The following is an 18,949-nucleotide window of genomic DNA, read 5'->3' as shown; positions in this document are numbered from 1 at the left end:
TTAGGATATAATGATATTCTTTTTAAACTTACTGAAAATGTGAAAGTATAACATAAATTCATTCTTTATAATTCTTTTTTGTTTTAGTTTAGATAAAGCTCTTCATTCAGCTGGAATAGATTCTGGTTTTATAATTTTTGGAACTAATCTGAGTAATCCACTGAATATGCTTTTGCCTTTACTACAAACAGTAAGTAAAATATTAGTCATTTTATATTCCAGCAAATATTCTCACATACTTTTGTATAAGATTATCATGCTATAAACATGTTAATACTTTGACATACACTGTACCTTTTACTCATTTGATTTTTATCTTCATATAATTTCTACATTGACATGTTGCTTTAGACATTATAGGGACATACTGCTGAACTTTATACCTAAGTTGATTTGGAAAATGTAACATAAAGTGAACATTTCCATCCAATTTTTTGTTTATAATTTTTCATGAATTATTACTGTTAATATATAAATATGAATTTTAGTTTTAGGATTTGTCTTAGAACAGTGGTACTAATTTGGTAGTAGTTTGATACTAGCTTTTTTTCTTTTGGAAGATGTCTTTTTGTTGATATTTTTTAAAACCTAAATCAAGTTGATATTTTAAACATTTGCGGGGCCAGCGCTGTGATGCTGCAGGTAAAACCAACCACCTGCAGTGCCAGTATCCCATATGGTCACTGGTTTGAGTCCCAGCTGCTCCACTTCCAATCTAGTTCTGTGCTATGACTTGGGAAAGCAGTAGAAGATAGCCCAAGTCCTTCCATGGGCCTCTGCATCCGAGTGGGAAACCTGGAAGAAGCTTCTGGCTCCTAGATTCAGATAGCCCGGTTCTAGTTGTGTTCATTTGGAGAGTGAACCAGCACATGGAAGACTTCTCTCTTTCTGCCTCTGCTTCTCTGTAATTCTTCCTGTCAAATAAATAAATAAGCTTTAAAAAATAATTTACAACTATGACTAATGAAGTTTTCAGATAATTTTATATGAATTCCCTTATAGTTTGTTATTAAATTTAATTTTTTTCTTTTTTCAGGTTTTTCCTCTTGACTATATTCTTATAACAATTATTATTATGTACTTTATTTTTACTTCAATGGCAGGAATTCGAAATATTGGCATATGGTTCTTTTGGATTAGGGTAAGTATATTTACATTATTATTTTGATTTTTTCTTATCATTTGTGTAAAACCTATATTATTCCAAAGTTTCTTGGATTTAGAATATAAAATTATGAGTATCTTGAAATTAAACCTGTTGAAGTGGCTTCTTCACTTCATGTTGACATAAAATTACGTGTTATCCAAGAGCAGTGATTTGTTTGTATATTTGTTTTTAATTTATTTGAGAGACAGAGATGGATAGAGCATGCCCCTACCTACTGGTTTGCTCCCTAAGTGTCTGAAGTGGCCCTGGAAAGGGCACCAGATATAGGAGCTTGGAACTTAATCCAAGTTTTCCCTGTGGGCGGCAGGAACTCTGTCATTTGAACCATCACCAATGCCTCCCAGGGTCTGCATTCGCAGGACACCGGAATGAGGAGCTGGAGCTAGGCAAAGAGGCGTAGGCAGTCTCCCATGGGACGTGGGCATCCTGCACTAGCATCCTAACTGCTAACTCAAACACTTGCCCTTAGAACCGTGTGGTTGTTAAACAGAGACAGTATTGCCTCCCTGAAGATATTTCATAATGTAGAGACTTTTAAAAAAGATTTTTACTTGAAAAGCAGGAGTATGCATCTATTCAATCAAGCAAGACTTTCCCAGAAATCCCTAGCAGACTACTTTCCTTCTGGTGTATAATATTTTATCACATGGCCAGTACTAGCTATAAGGGAAGCTGAAAAATGTCAAATTTTAAGTAATCTTATTGTCATTCCACCCAGAATTGAAGTTGTAGTCTGTATTGCACTATAATAAAATAGGAAAATGATCCTTCAGTGTCTAAAATGTATGTTCTGATAATGAAAAGAAGCAAGAGTTGTGGTTCCTTGTATGTCATTTACCATATGGATTATATATTTATTTTTTTGAGATTTAAAAGCAAGATTTATTAGAGTCAAAGCCAGAGTAACACGGAGGAGGGCACCAAAAGAGGCATAACCCAAAGGGGTCTGTGATACTGGGGTTTTTAAGCACAGTTTTGGGGAAGAAAAAAATTTGACATTCAGTTACAAGGCAGGGAGAAAACCCATCAAAAGACCTGATTTGCAATCTTCTACCCTGACTGGCTTGCTCATGATAAATCAGAAAGAGCCATCAGAAGGGTGGGTTGCCTAATTCACTCTACAGTAAACTGGGAGCTCAGAAGTAATTGCCACTTCCTTGTTATTCTCATGAAAAGATTGGAAGCTTCCAAGGAGTGGGAAGGCAGGCACTTTTGACCTTGCTAGACACAACCTCCAGCGAAAGCAAGCATTTTGCACCCTAAACTCCACCGGGACCATCCTGACTGCCCACTAACTATGTCCCTCCTTGCAGAAACTGCTTCCATCTGAGGTTTCATGTGCATGGCCATCTAGAATTTCATTGTTTCAAGTCTGGAGAAAATTAATCTAACAAGCAGATTAAACTACCAGGGTCTAAAACAAAGGGCAGAGTCATTATTAGAGGACCAAAGAAAAGAGATGTCTAAACCATGTGGAAGTTTTTCCATTGAGAGACAAATAGAAACTGACAGGAAGAAACTGATTGCAGTCAGGTGGGCTAAGGCCTTGGCAGGTGTATATTGAGGTCCAGACATGTATCTTCACATGGGGTCCTAGAGAGCCAGCAGAAAGGAGGTGTGAACCTCCCTAGGAAGGCACTCTGTTAACGTCCATTACATAGCTGGCCTGGGAGGAGAGCTGGCCTCAAAAGAATGCAGGTGCCATGTCTAAAAGGAAATTTACAATTCTGTCTACAGTGTTACTGACCCTACTTGGCCATCCTCTCGGCAGTGGTGGTTACTTTGGAAGCTGGGACAAGTGAAGGGCTTTTTCAGCTTAGTGCCAACAGGGTCTGTGGTTCTAACCAACGAGTCCTCCAAGTCCTAGGGCAGTTCCATTTTCTGTGAGCCAGCTCTTGGCTGGCAGAGCTGCCAGGGCTCTTCATAAGCTGACTTCTGCTGAAGCCCTGGCTGTCCACATTGAAAACCGATGTTATTTGCAGTAGTCTGGCCTGTTGGTTCTCCTTGATAATGGCAGATCACTGTGGTAAAGCAGCTATTAATTGTCTGCCACCTGTCTTAATGTTGCTTCTGCTGCCTAGCTTCCTCTTTCTCCTGGTTTCTGTTAAAGCAGACCAGAGGAAACCTTTAAGAGGATGCAGGTTTAGGGGGTGCTCAGTCCCATCTCTAATCTTTGGTGGCCTAAGCTGGAAATGATAGTCACAGGCATGTTCTGGTAGTGTTTTTTCTGCGAGGTCAACAATGGCCATGAGGAAAGCTATAGTCTCACTTTAACATCAAACATGAGAACCACCTTATCTATAAAATTTAAAGTCACTGGTAAAACTTTCTCTCTCTTCATTTGATCTGAAAAGGAGGTTTTTGCCTGTTTACTGTGCCCATGGCAAAGTAAATCTAGCTGTGAAATCATAATTTAAGCTTTCATTTTGGCTATGCTATAATTACAGAAAAATTGTTAGCCAGCCCTTTTGTAAGGTCTAAAGATCAAACTGTAGGTCATGGGGAGTCCTTCGGTATAGAGTCAGTTTCCCATCCTGAAGAGAATAGAGAAATGAAGAAACAAGTCAGCCTTCCCAGATTGCTTGCTGTCAATAACTTATATCAAATGAAAACTTAGCACGCAAGTTTAACTTAAATAACAACTTAGGAAAATATTTACCAGAAGGTCCAGTGCCTTCTATAAATTTCAAGACAAGAGTACATGTGTTTGGAAACATCACTTAAATATCTAACACAAGTATAAGTTGTTTGACCAGCAAACCCAAGCACAAACATGTCAATGACTTAAACATTTTTAATTTCTTTCTACCAACACATTTAAAACATCTGATACAGAGATTTATTTATGCCATGTGAAACCAACAAAAATGGTATCTTTGATTAATTTAGCAGTTTATTTATGAGCCATTTTTATAAGCCAATTAACACAGAGCTCTTAATAAATTTCCCCATGTAGTCATACAACATGTATACACATATAACATAACATACAAAGTAAAACAATAAAGCAATTTCAGTAATAGCTTCTTAAAATCTTTAGCTGTTTTTTCTTAAAAAAAATTAATCAATTAGAATTACTATCTGCTGTTAGTAATCTGAATTAGCTGTACTTTTGCTAAGTTGCAACCTGTAGTACTTTATTGCTACAAAACTGTCCCAAACTGTTGCATACAATAGAGGTCAGAGAACCTAAAAGAACATTTAAACACAGACCCAACAATGTTTTAACTTCATGAGCTGTAAATCTGATTTTTAGTGTTTGGAGAACACAAAACTATAGATAACGAAAGACTTTAAATAGCCAAGTTTAAAATTAGAAACTGTTTAACCAACAAGAAGTAGCACTTGCTTACTCCACACAGTATTTTGAAAGCACTTGGGCTGGTGCCGTGGCACAGCAGGTTAAAGCCGCAGCCTGCAGTGCCGGCATCCCATATGGGCACTGGTTTCAGTCCTGGCTGCTCCTCTTTCAATCCAGCTCTCTGCTATGGCCTGGAAAAGCAGTAAAAGATGGCCCAAGTGCTTGGGCCCCTGTACCCACGTGGGAGACTTGGAGTAGGCTCCTGACTCCTGGCTTTGGATCAGCTCAGCATTGGCCATTGTGGTCATTTGGGGAGTGAACCAGCAGAATGGAAGACCTCTCTATCTCTCTGCCTCTCCTTCTCTCTCTGTGTAACTCTGACTTTCAAATAAATAAAATAATTCTTTAAAAAAAAAAAAGAAAGCATTTGTAAGATTTTATAAAAACATTTATCTCTTTTAGGCCTCAGGGCCTTTCTCATTAAGGTACCCATCATGTCTGATAACAACACAATAAGATCATTAGATTTTTGAAATTTTTGGATATTTGTATCAGTAGCATTTTACATTATCATAAGTTAAAATTTAACACTTCACATCTTGACAGTACCTTTAATATAATCCAAATAGTCTTATTAATTTGGTATCGCTGCAAGATGAAAGATATATTCTTTGATATTTCCAGGGGCCCAACTGGAAATATCAAAGTCCAAAGAATTTAGAATTTTTGATTTTTTTGAATGCCTGTCAAAGTTGCCAAGAAGGCTTAAAATATTTGGTAGAAACATTAGGACATAATACAGACCAGATTTGATCATTGTTGCAAAGTTATTACTCAGATGCTTTAGAATGGATATATATTTAACCAAACTATAACTCTCTTAATTAAAAAAAAAAAAACTTTTCAGCTGTTTTTAAACAATCAGAACTTAATGGAGACATTAAGAACAAAATAGGTCACTTCACCAGAAAACAAAATCTCTGTCTCTTTGGTCATCCCGAAATTCAGAAATAAAACCTTAAATGTATGAGTGCATGGAATTGTCCCATAGCTTGGCACAATTTTAATAGAGTCAGAACTAGGGAAGAGAAATAGCTTACCTGAGCTGCCTGCAAAACTGACAGAGAGTCACCAATTAAATAAAAACTATTAAAAGGAGATGCTGTAGTTTTTAAACAGATTTCTAAGGTGATTTCAAAATATTTATTAATGTATATGCATTGCACAAACCTCATTGCTTTAATCAGATCCTATTTCAAAGAAAAATAGATTGCTTTTTTATTCAAAAATTTCTTTCATAACGTTCTGTGACATCCTAATACCTTCTTTAACTTACGTAAGCCTCTCCATCTTTTCCATTCCAGTCCAGAGTAAACTAGCCATTAGGATAAATTCTTTTTTTTTTTTTTTTGTTAGGATAAATTCTTACAAACCATGCCCTTTCTTTATTCAAAATAGTCTCTTTCCTTCTTAATCTCCCTTACCAAGAACACATTTTACTTGTGACCTTTTTCTATGTGCTGATTTCCTTGATTTACATTTTTAAATAACCCCTTAGAAATCTCCAAATTAAGACAACACTTTCTAAATAAGATAACACATCGAATTTCAACCTTTGTTACTTTCAAGCAGTGTTAAACTATTTTCTTATGGGCAATTTATGTAAACAGATGTTAGCAAACCCAGATAGTTTTTCCATAGACTATAAGGTGCTAAGAGTACCAAAGTTTACATTTAGATACATTGATCTTATTTGCATTTACCCAGTTTATATTTATCAATTACACCTTGATGACTGATATTATATTATACCTCTATCTGAATTAAGGTCAAAATTACATTTATATGGAGTTCTTCTTCTTTTTAGAAAACTCTTAAGTCAGTGGCATTAACCAGATTGCAAAATCCACCTTAGGGGGCTATAACAAGTATTGATTACCCATTGCTGTTTCATCAGAAACCTGTTAAACCAAGTTGCAAAACAAGTTCAGCAAGTTACAAAGCAGTATTTTTTAAAGGCAGTGATGTACTTAGATTCAAAAGAGAGAAATTCCTTTAAACCCAATGTCCAGTTATAGTTGAACCCAATTATCATGCATGAGATTGTTCTTTACCAAAGACATCTGTAGATTCTAATTGAATTTGAGTCTAGTTTTCCTTTGACACTCCCGCCCCCTCCCCCCCCCCCCCAAAAAAAAAAAAAAGGCTAGTGATGCCTAGTCAGCAGTCAGCTACTTGGGACTGTCTCTGAAACAGAAGGTTCAGCAGCTGCCAGATGGGTCCCAAGGATGACTGTGGGCCTGGGCTGATGTGCCAGGGACAAGATGAGCACTGGATATTGTTCACCATTATGTTAGGTTTAATGGGAGAGGGCAACCATCAGAGCAGATGGGCACCCCTCCGGAGATTCCTAAGGAGACCTCATAGGAAGCCCAGACAGAACTGAGCCAAAAGAAGGAACTTGAGGAGGAAGACAGGGGATACCAGAGACATGCTGAGACTTGTCTATACAAGTTCAGGCCACATGGAACTGCATCTAATGGGAGTCTAGATCGAAAAGCTACCTGTCTACAAATGTAATAATTAATTTTAACCCAGAGCTAACGAATGGAATATCTAGGAAGTACCTGCTAATGAGACTAGGAAATTGAGTTTGTATGAGTTGAGAAGACCTGGTGAGGTATGAAAAGCATTTAGAGGGGTCGGTGCCGCGGCTCACTAGGCTAATCTTCTGCCTGCGGTACCGGCACCCTGGGTTCTAGTCCCAGTTGGGGCACCAGTTCTGTCCCAGTTGTTCCTCTTCCAGTCCAGCTCTCTGCTGTGGCCCGGGAAGGCAGTGGAGGATGGCCCAAGTGCTTGGACCCTGCACCCTCTTGGGAGACCAGAAGGGAGCACCTGGCTTCTGGCTTCGGATCAGCGCAGCACGCCAGCAGTAGCGACCATTTGGGGGGTGAACCAGCGGAAGGAAGACCTTTCTCTGTCTCTCTCTCTCACTTTCTAACTCTGCCTGTCAAGAAAAAAAAAAAAAAAAAAAAGAAAGAAAGAAAAGCACTTAAAGGAGCAGAGACAGCGATCTTGTTAGGATCTGGGATAAAAGAAAAATTCATTGAGGAATGGAGCCTGGAGCCCATAGCCTTGCTCTAAGCTGTGCCCAGTCTCGCTGACAAGTTAATCTCCAAGGAAGGAAGAACAAAAATCGGTTTTCAGCCAATACCCTAATGGGCTGTCAGAGTCTGGTGTCTGGTCAGGAAGTCCTTGAAAAACGGGAGTCGCCCTGGCCTGAATTTCAAGATTACTCCAAGTCCTTCCCCGAGACCCGTGTGTCGGGCTGATCCCTGTGAAAGGAAGCTGAGTTGGACCAGGCCAACGTTCCCAGAGCAGAGACGAGAAGTATGAAGTGTGGCGCTTCTTGCTTTACAGCTCCTGAGGATTCCAAAACGGCAGGGGACTTGCTCCCTGCAGGCAAGTGCATGTCCTGGTCCAACATCATTTCTGCTGTTGGGAGTCTGGTGCATGAGATGTGGAAGCGCTGGAGTGGTGCCTCAGTCAGGATCCGTCAATTGTCTCAAGGCTTTCTCCCAGTCCCGCGCAAAGGGCCAATCCATGCATGAGGGAGGGAAAGTGGTTCACAGCCCAACACCATTTCCGCTGTCGGGATCGGGATCTGGTGCCCGGCCAAGAGACCTGGAAGCACTGGAGTGTAGCCCCAGGCACGACCCGTCAGTTGTCTCGAGGCTTTCTCCCAGTCCCATGCAAAGGGATAAACCACACCAGGGAAGAGAGGGGTTAGAAGAGTCTCGGCCCCAGGAGTTTGCTCTGGCCTCTGAATCTGAAGTCCAGCAAGCCTGGCCTCTGAATCTGAAGTCCAGCAGCCACACTAATAGCTTTTAACTGGCTGACAGGGACCGTTGTTTTTTTTGTTTGTTTGTTTTTTGTTTTGTTTTTGAGAAAATGAGAATTGCTATGAATGAGAGTGAAATTCTCCAAAAAAAAGCAAGAGCCACCTGCATGCTCACCAGTCCGGTGGGATGATCCTATGCTGGCTGGAGTCAAACTCAAGCAGGATCCACATCACATTGGAGTTGCTGTCCAAGTCACGGCACCAACATGTTACAGGTGAAATGGTGGCAGAGAAAATATTATTACCTCGATTCTTTGTCTCACGTGGAAGAATCTCCAAGCAGACAAGCAGAGATTTGAAAGCAAAATTTATTAGAGTCAAAGACCTCCAGCCAGAGTGGCATGGAGGGGGGCTGGAAAAGAAGCAAAAACCCTGTATTATGTATTTAAAAGTTTTATTTTGGGGGCCTGCATTGTAGTGTAGTGAGTTAAGCCACCACCTGTTCTATGAGCATCCCATATGAGCACTAATGCCAGTCCTGCCTCCTCCACTTCCAATCCAGCTCCTGTTAATGCACCTGGGAAAGCAGCAGAAGACAGCCCAAGTGCTTGGACCCCTGCACCCATACGGGAGTCCTAGAAGAAGCTCCTAGTTTCCAATGTAGCTTGGCCCAGCCCTGGCTATTGTGCACATGTGGGGAGTGAACAGCAAATAGAAAATTCTCTCTCTCTCTCTCTCTCTCTCTCTCTCTCTCTCTTTCTTTCTCTCCTTCTCTCCTCCTCTCCTCTCTCTCTCTTCCCCTCTCCCTCTTTCTCTCTGCAACTCTGCCTTTGAAATAAATAAAATAAATCTTTGGGAGGGGAAATAGTTTTATTTATTTATTTAAAAGGGAGCAAAAAGAAGACAAAGATCTCCCCTCAGTTAGTTCACTCCCCAAATGTCCACAATAGCCAAGACAGCCAGCCTGAAGCAGGGAATTAGGAACTCAATCTAGGTCTCTAACGTGGGTGGCAAGGACCCAAAAGTCTACATTAGGAATCAGAAGTGGAGCCGGGACTTGAACCTAGGTGCTATGATACGGAATATGGACATCACAAATGGCATCCTGGTCGCTACAACAAACACTCAACCCAGTTACTGTGTATTTTCATTCCCCTTTAGTATAGACTTACATGAAAATATCTGTAGTCAGATTATTGTAAATTATCATAAACTAAATTTTATAACAAAATTTATAAGACTGAAATATGAGGATGTCATAGATATTTCATAGAATTGAGTGTTTATAATTGAGACATCTGTTCTTATTTTGTAATATTAAATAAGTTGTAAATACATAAAATATATCACTAATAGTTCTAATTTAAACTCAGATATTTAATCTTTGGATAGAACTAGAGATATTTCAGAATTCTTTATAGCTCTATAATTTTCTAGCAGATGCTCTTACACAGTAATTTTAGGTTTGTCTGGAAGCAGACTATGTGAATACTAATATAGTCTCTATGTCCTGGGTTTTTCATGGAGCATTTATAGGATCCTTTTTATATAGATGCATTGCCATTATTTTAAAATAAACATAAGGCTAAATCTAAAAGCTTTTCAGAAAAGGAATTGTATTTTTTATTCTTTTAATTATTTGGAATAACTAAGAATACTTGGTATTTATTTTAGAAAAAAGATGGTTGAGCTGTGTAAATTATTCCTCATAACACAAGAGCAAGTAAAATGTATTGCTAAGATTTTGTCCCTGTCTTTTCTTCCAGTTATATAAAATCAGAAGGGGTAGAACCAGGCCCCAAGCACTTTTATTTCTCTGCATGATACTTCTGCTTATTGTCCTTCACACCAGCTATATGATTTATAGTCTTGCTCCACAATATGTCATGTATGGAAGCCAAAATTACTTAATAGAGGTAAGTGCAATATTTATAACTCAATTATTTAGATAATATAAAGATAAGAGTATTGAAAATCAAATTTTAATTATAATATCTGGCCTACTAATTCACCAGATTAAATTTAATTTGCTAGAAGTGTTTTTCATCCCTCTTTTGAGAATATTTATATTTGTTTTATACTGTAGTTTTTAAAAATAACCCAGATTTTCATTATAATCATTCCTTAAATGGATCCCATGATGCTAAACTACTGAGATTTATGTTAGTACTTCATTAAAATTCATAATATTTCTTTTAAAATAATGTTTGAAATAATTTTAATAATACGACAACCAAAAACATTTTTGGTGAATACCATGTCTGTTCATTGCTACTATGAGTTCTATAGGAGAAGCTTTATAAGTGTTTTATCTGCAGATAACTGGGCTTTCTTTCAACATGATGCATATCCTCATATATGTTCCAGTGATTTCCTAATGATATTGACCTCTTAGTCTTAATCAAACAGCAACTTTGGATTTTTCTGACAATTTAAAATATTTTAGCCAAAAATAATTCAACCTTTGTGTGTTTTTAAAAGGATTTATTTATTTGAAGGGCAAAGTGACAGAAATAGAGATATCTTCCATTTGCTAATTCTCTCCCCAAATGTCCACAACAACTCAGGCTTGGTCAAGTGGAAGGCAGGAGCCAGGGATTCCTTCCGGGTCTCTCATGTGGGAGGCAGCAAGTCACGTACTTGAGACATCATCTACTGCCTATCAGGCACATGAGCAGGAAGCTAATGTGGAGCAGCCAGGACTGGAACTGGCACTCTAATATGAGATGTGGGAATCCCAAGCTGTGGCTTAACTAGCTGTGCCACAACACCAACCCCTTAACCTTTGTTTAATTTGTTTCCCTTTCCTAAAATTCTTCCTGCTCTACTTCATAAAAATGTAAACCATATCTGTACTTCAAATTCTAGTTCAAGTATTACTTTAATGAACTATTAATCCAGTCCAAGATCACTCCTTTACTTCCCCCATTCCTTCTTTATTTGAACATTTAATCAGAAACAAGCAAAAAAAAAAAAAAAAAAAAAAAAAACCTAAACATTGAACCCCCAATCAGTGTCTTCTATAATATTACTAAGTATTTAAGAGGCTAATTCATTGAGAAATATTTGGTAAAGTGTAGGTGGAACAGATAACACACAGGTCATGATGGAAGTCCATGTCTGACTGAGTTTGGGAAACACCATACTAGATCACCTGCACAATATTTCTCACTTGTTTGACATTTCATTCTCTTCTTGCCTCATCCCTTGCACCTAGTTCACTGGGTCATGCTTATTACATACTGAATAAATGAAAGAAGATTATGCCGTCTGCATAGACAAAAGACAGTCTCCCTGCTGCAGTCGGGATGCCATGGTTGGACCAGAAATAGAACTTTTTTATTCTGTGAAGAAGCCTTATGGTTCAAGAGAGGACCTAAAGGATTGTTTCAAAAAGCCTAGTGTTAAATTTACACTTTTTCTTTTAATTGCAGTTTTGTTTAAAATTTACTCTTTAGAATATTAGATAGATGTAGTTAATAGAAAATGGCATAAAATTCACAATGTGATTACATTTTCACTCCGAATATATTTATTATTGTAATATTTGTCTTTTAATTATATTTTATTCTTTCAGAGCAATATAACTTTTGATGACCATAAAGGCAACTCAACCTTCTCTGTGCCAAAGAGATGTGATGCAGATGCCCCTGAAGGTAAAGCAGTTGTTATCATTTGTCATAGGTTCATAATTGTAAGAGCAGAATCATCCCTCATTTTGTTGTGTTACTCATTTGATGTATTTGACTGTGTGGTAACAAAGGAAATTTTAGCAAATAGAAGTTGGTAAGTCTCTAAACAAAATTTATTGGTGATAGAATGACTTCCATTAGATAAATAACTACCACAAATTAGTTAAATAAGTAGTAACAACCAGTAGTTATTATCCATCATGCTTACTAGCATTAAAAAACACTGTTAAATAATTTAAAAACTTAAAGAAGTTTTGATAGAATCTACAGTTCTTAGTCTGACACAACAAAATACTTGTGTCATAGAATAACTTTTAATCTAAGTATGTTCACATTAGTTAATAATAATAGCATTAATAATAGAAGTTAACTTTTATGAACATACAATTGGGCTTCAGGCATTGTGTGAAACATTTTATGTATACTGGCAAAATCCGATTCTATGTGTATTTTTAGGGAATTGTTTTTTCTGTGACTTGTTAAAATAATGTTTTTTCTTTGAATATTATAGTATTCAATTCTGTGTGTGTGTGTGTATGCACATCACAAGTAGGATTGGTAGTCGAAGTGCTTTGAGTTGTCATTTTTAACTAGATGAAAATGGAATGAGAAGTTAATATTGAATTACTTTGGAGTTTTTTAAACTAAGACCTTGAAGATCTAAAACAGATTCTGATCCTCAAATTCCTATAGCATTACTGAGGCTTTCGTAGGAAAACAAATAAAAACAATTTGAGGTTTCAAAATTATGTTGTACTGGTAAAGGGGACTTTAAAATGCCCCTGCATTGCTGGAGTGAGTGAATTTGTGTCTTGGAGATCAATAAGCTTTAGTCAGATGACACACTTGACTATAACTTTTATATGAATCATGTTCAGTATTTTTGTTTTTCCATCTAATCTAATTTACAGTGGTTAGAATGACTCCCTTTGAACTACTAAATTTTTTAAAAAATATTTCAGTTGACTCATCCTTTGAAATGTTACTTTGCAACACAAAAACATGCCCTTTGGGTTTATAGATTTGATTTATTTTTCCAACCTTTCTTGTTGTTTTTGTTGTTCTGTAGCATGTCTCTAAACATTAAATTTGCCTGTGCATACTTGGCAGAGGATATTAGAAATAGGACAATTGAATTGGGGTAGCAGAATATGATTTTTCAAGAACATACTTTCAGTAATGATAGAGAAAGATGAAGGAGCAGATTGGAACATAACATTAGAGACTAAAGGTAGAGTTGGGATGATATTATATGGCATGGCAATATTCATTTAAATGGAAACTAAGGAATTTTAACACGGGAGGAAAAAAGTCCACACTATACATTGTGACATTTTGGTAGGAACATTTGTCTTGTAATAAATGATGCTATAGCCTAAGGAAGCCACCAGGCAGTTTATGGCACCTTTGCTATGTATATTTTACAAACATTAGAGTTTTAGAGAATGATTTTTAGATATAGAAACAAACATTAGAATTATAGTGTTATAATTTATTTTCAAGAAAAGATTATTTGCCTAGAACATAGTAAAAGTATATAAAATTATTTCATTGCAATAGTAAGCACGCTTTAGAGACTTCTCAAAATAAGGTTTTGCTCATATATGGAGTGGTCTGACATGTATTAAACTTATAGAAAAGAGTTACTGAAACCTTAGTTTTAAAGTATTTACAATAAGTAGGGTTCAAAAGAGAATCTTTATCTAAAAATAATTTAGTTCAGATATTTTTCCCTTAAAATAATCTGTTAAAGTATAGAATGATCTAACAGTTACACAATGCCTGTCTTACTATGTTTATAAAGTTCTCTTTAAATGCCAGTAGCAACTGATTTATCCTGAAAGTCAATGCATACTTTATGTATTTAAAGTTAGTCAACTAATCAGAAGTCAGGTTTTAAGTTTTATATACAAAAAGACCTTTCCATTCCTATTTTAATATTATTTAATTGCTACTAAATCTAATAACCATTAACACATAGACAATTCATGTATAATTGTGAATAAAATAGTTAAAGAATTAAACATCTGTATTTGGGAACTAAATATTTTTGTCAAAATAGAAGATGAAAGGTCAGTGTGCCTTGGTGAAATCAGTCTGAGGAAGAAACTTCTGCACTCCAGTGTTTATTGCAGCACTTTTCACAATACCCCAAAATAGAATAACCTGAGTGTTTATCCGTTCATGAATGGGTAAAGAATATGTGGCACGTATTCACAGTGACATACTATTCAGCCATAAAAAAGGACGAAGTTGTCATTTGTAGCAGTGTGGATGGAACTGTGGGTCAGTATACTAAAAGTGAAATGAGCCAGGTATGAAAAGAATAGCACTAATAATTTCACTCATGTGTAGAGTAAAAAAAAAAAAAATGCTGTCATAGAAATTGAGAGTAGAAGGTAGTTACCAGAGGCTGAGGAAAGTTGGGGGGAGGAAGCAATGGCTGAAGGTAATTAATGGGCACTAAGTTTGATAGGAGAAGGAAAATCTGGTGTTCTGTGCACAGAATGATGACCAGCAATGATAACGGACTGCATATATGTGTGTATTGTTTTAAAATCAGAGAAAGTATTTTAAATGTTTTCACTATAAATGAATGATAAATATTTGAGAACATTGATACTTTTATACTGATTTGAATATTATATCATGTGTACATATATCAAAATATCATATATACGCCTTAAATATGTGCAGTTTTATATATCAGCTGATAACTTCTAAAGCTTTTAAATGGCCAAACGCATTAGGCATTGTGAGTACTAGATTATAATTGGCAAGAGAAATTTTCGGAGGAAACACATATATAGTCCTACCTTCAAAATCATACAAGCTAATGGAGCTGGGTATGAAAATAAATCATTGTAATAAGAATAAAAATAAATAGCAAGCCATAATGAAATTATAAACAAAATTCTGTGGGAAGGCAGAGGGGATATTGATTTATTCTGCTCAGGGGCAGTATTATTTCAGTTGGGTCTGAAAGAGTAAGTTAAATTTAAATGAACAAGTAAAACAAAACAAGTATATTCTAAGTAGAGAAAAGGCCTGCGTTAATGAGGCATAAAAACAAAATTATATTTGGCGTGTTATAGTAACTATGAAGTGTGGTAGAAGCCTTGAATATTTAGACAATACAGCAAGAAATGAGCAAGCTAGTATGTTCCCAAATGATCACTTTAAAAAAATTCTTGAGCCAAAAATGTTCTTTCTGTGGTCCTACTTAATTATGTTTTTTTCTTGAAGTAAACTTGTATTTTTTTATTCAGACATTAAAGTAACTGGAAATGGAATGATCTCTATAAGCCAAACTTTATTTTTTGTAGTTTATTCTGATTAAATATATTATTATTAATATATAGAAATGAAGGCCTTAAAAATAATCATGTAATCTTTAGGTTTTATCTTGCGGATATGATATTACTAGGACAAATGGTTAGGATTACTCAAGTTAGAAGATGTTGAAATAGAAACTGCTATATTAAACCAAAGTACATAAAATATAAAAAACTGAATAGAAAAAAATTAAAGCTACAGCTTTTATATAAGAAATACAAAGGGGGGGAATGAGAATCATTTTGAATAACTACCAGTAATGTTAAAGAAAATATGGATTGATGTCTTACTTTAGAAAATATTTAAATAATAAGTTTTGGACCAGATACACGCATTATCAAGAGGTGATTCAAACAAGTCTCCATAAATAAAACTTGTTTACTCAGTTATTTTGCTTTTGTTAACAGGTAAGTAAGTTGACATATTTTCACAGAACCTCAAAGAACTATCTTTCTGAAAGCATTATCTGAAATATTATGTTGGTTAGTGTTGGAAAATCTTCCTCTATCTTTCCCACTCCCATACTAGCCCAAATTTTTACATGAGTCACAGCAATGGTGATAAAGGCCAAAAAGAACCAAATTAAGTTATAAAAATTTTAAAAATATGAACTAGAATGTTGGGGGGGGGGGGGGGAACTGTGGCTACAGTGTGTAACTCTTTTAATCTTCTCTTTCCTGGAGACACAGAAACTAGGTACCTAAGAGGTGAGAGTTTGAGTTGCAGACAGGACTTGGGACTCTCTTGCAAATCTCCAGATTCCAACACTCTTCCCACCCCTCCATCCCCCAAACCCCGCATTTAACATGTTTGTTTTATAGAGAGAGAGAAAAATTAGCATTATTGCATAATCATTCCTTTGATTTTAAAAATGAAATGTTGTTGCTGCTTTTTAATGTATGGAGCAGTTGTTTGAAGCCCTGAGGAAAGTAAACTAACAGAATTTTTAAAAGGGTGCAAATCAAAATGCTAACCGTGGGTTATTAGAGGAGACATAAGAGTATAGAAAACAAGAGATAGCCAGAATAATGAAGCATTACAATATCCAAAAACATCATTTCCAGTAGTCAGTAGTGTTGGTGCTTTGGAGAGAAAGATTTATCAACTAACAGATCTTAAACTTTTGAGGATGCAGTGTTAGGATAGTAGGGGCTGAGGTAATAAAGAGAATTAAGTGAATAAACTTTGAAATGATGAAAATCCCTTCTCTAAATGTGATTTTTATGCTTTTTATGTGGTTTTATTTTAAGTGTGGTTTGGAATTTTTATAATACTTTATTTTTTTAAAAAATATTTTTTGCATAAACCTTTTATTTCAAAATAGTTTTAAATTCACAAAACAAAAAGTGTGAAGTATTACAGAGTTCCTATATACCCTGTTATTAACATATCATTATGATATATTTGTGACAATTGATTAACTTCACCTGGTTTCTGTTATTTTTTAAAAAAGCTAAACTCCCTGTATCACTTCTGCCCCTCTCAGCCTCTAGTAATCAACATTCTGTGTTCATATGGATTTTATTTTCTTAAATGCCTGCATATGGTATTTGTCTTTCTCTGTTTAGCCTATCTCACTTAACATGATATCCTATAGTTCCATCTACTTTGCTGCAATTTGCAGGATTTTATTCTTTGTTATGGCTGGATATTATTCCATTGTGTATATGTGTGCATGTGTGTATATCATCACATTTTCTTTATTCATTCATCTGGTGATGGACATGTTAGTTGATTCTATATGTTGGCTATTGCAAACAATGCTGTGATAAATATGATGGATGAGACTGGCATTATGTCATAGTGAATTAAGCCACTGCTTACAATTCCAACATCCCATATCAGAGTGAGATTTGGGTCCTGGCTACTCTGCTTCCAGTCCAGATTCCTCCTAATGCACCTGGGAAGGCAACAGATGATGGACCAAGTGCTTGGGCCCCTGTCACTCATGTAGGAGACCAGGATGGTGTTCCTAACTTCTCACTTCAGCTTGGTCCAGCCCTAGCTGTTGCAACCATTTGGGGAATGAACTTGCAGATGGAACATACCTCTCTCTCCCTTCCCTGTCTGTATCCCTCATAACTAACTTTCAAATAAATAAACAAGTCTAACAACAAAAAAGAGAGATAAACAAGGTGGAGCAGGTACTACTTTAGTACAATGTTTTCTTGTTTTTTGAATATACACCCAGGGATGGAAATTCCGGATCATATGGTAGTTGTTTCCAGAGGTTTGTTTTTGTTTTTGTTTTTGTTTTGTTTTATAGGGATCTCCATACTTTTTTCCATAGAGGCTGTATTAATTTGCATCCCCACCAGCAGCATTTAAGAGTTGCTGTTTTGGGGCCAGCATTTTAGGGTAGCGGATAAAGCTGCCCTCCACAACATGGGCATCCCATGAGGGCACAAATTGGATTCCTGGCTGCTCCACTTCCAATCCAACTCCCTGCTCTCGTGCTCTTGGGAAAGCAGCAGAAGATGACTCAAGTGATTGGGCTTGTGCATCCATTAGGGAGACCTGGAGAAGCTCCTGGCTCCTGGCTTCAGTCTGGCCCAGCCCTGGCCTTTGTGGCCATTTGGGGAGTGAAGCAGCAGATGGAAGATCTCTCTCTGCTTCTCTCTCTTTCTCTAGTTCTGACTTTCAAATAAATAATAAAAATAAATCTTTTTTTAAAATAATTAATTAAAAAGAGTTCCCCTTTCTCCATATCCTTGCTAGCATTTGTTACTTTGTTTTTTGTAATAACCATTCTGATAGGTATGAGGTGATATCACTTTGTGGTTCTGATTGCATTTTCCTAATGGTAGTGATACTGAACATTTTTGCATGTATTTGTTGGCCTTTTGTGTTTCATCTTTTGAGAACTGTCTATTGCGGTCCTTTGTTCATGTCTTGACTGGATTGATTGGTTTTTTGTTTGTTGAGTTTTTTGAGTTCCTGATATATTCTGGACATCAGTCCTCTTTTGGGTAAGAAGCTTGCAAATATTTTCTCCTACTCTGTCAGATGTCATGTTATTCTGTGGATTGTTTCCTTCGCTGTGAAGAGTGCAATATGGTCCTATTTGTCTAGTGGTATTTTTGTTGCTTATGGTTTGGGGGTCTTATGTAAAAAAATCACTGCCTACATCAACATCTTGAAGATTTTCCCTTATGTTTTCTTCTAGGAATTTCATACTTTCAGGTCTTAACTTTTAGGCCTTTGATCCATCTTGAGTTGATTTTTTTATATGGTGAGAGGTAGGGATCTGGTGTCATTCTACTTATACATATCCATTTTGCCAGCACCATTTATTGAAAAGACTATTGTCCTTTCCCCAGTGTGTATTCTTTGTCAGAAATTCAGTTGGCTATATGTATATAGATTAATTTCTGGGCTTTCTATTCTGTTCCATTGATCTGTGTGTTAGTTTTCTGGCCAATACCATGCTGTTTTAATTATTATAGCTTTGAAATCAGGTATCTTGTGGCCTCCTCAGGATTGCTTTGGCTATTCTGGGTCTTTGGTGGCTCCATTTGAAATTTAGGATTATTTCTTCTAATTTTATAGAAAATCTCCTTGGTATTATGATAGAGATTGCATTAAATCTGCAGATTAATTTAGATATTATG

At 36.4% G+C, this 18,949-nt stretch overlaps 1 protein-coding gene across 3 annotated transcripts in view; it reads left to right on the top strand.

The window, feature by feature from the left end:
• LMBRD1 (LMBR1 domain containing 1) overlaps positions 1–18,949 on the top strand; it is a 139,618-nt gene that overhangs the window by 93,584 nt on the left and 27,085 nt on the right. For all 3 annotated transcript variants that reach the window (XM_062186331.1, XM_062186332.1, XM_062186333.1), the window contains exons 11-14: positions 88–190; positions 1,037–1,141; positions 10,077–10,226; positions 11,888–11,966. In XM_062186331.1, the coding sequence (XP_062042315.1) occupies positions 88–190; positions 1,037–1,141; positions 10,077–10,226; positions 11,888–11,966 (437 nt within the window). The remainder of the gene's footprint in view (positions 1–87; positions 191–1,036; positions 1,142–10,076; positions 10,227–11,887; positions 11,967–18,949) is intronic.

Source organism: Lepus europaeus, chromosome 3 (assembly GCF_033115175.1).
Source record: "Lepus europaeus isolate LE1 chromosome 3, mLepTim1.pri, whole genome shotgun sequence".
Lineage (NCBI taxonomy): Eukaryota > Metazoa > Chordata > Mammalia > Lagomorpha > Leporidae > Lepus > Lepus europaeus.
Note: the sequence above shows the minus strand (reverse complement) of the source record. Positions and strands in the feature narration are given on the sequence as shown.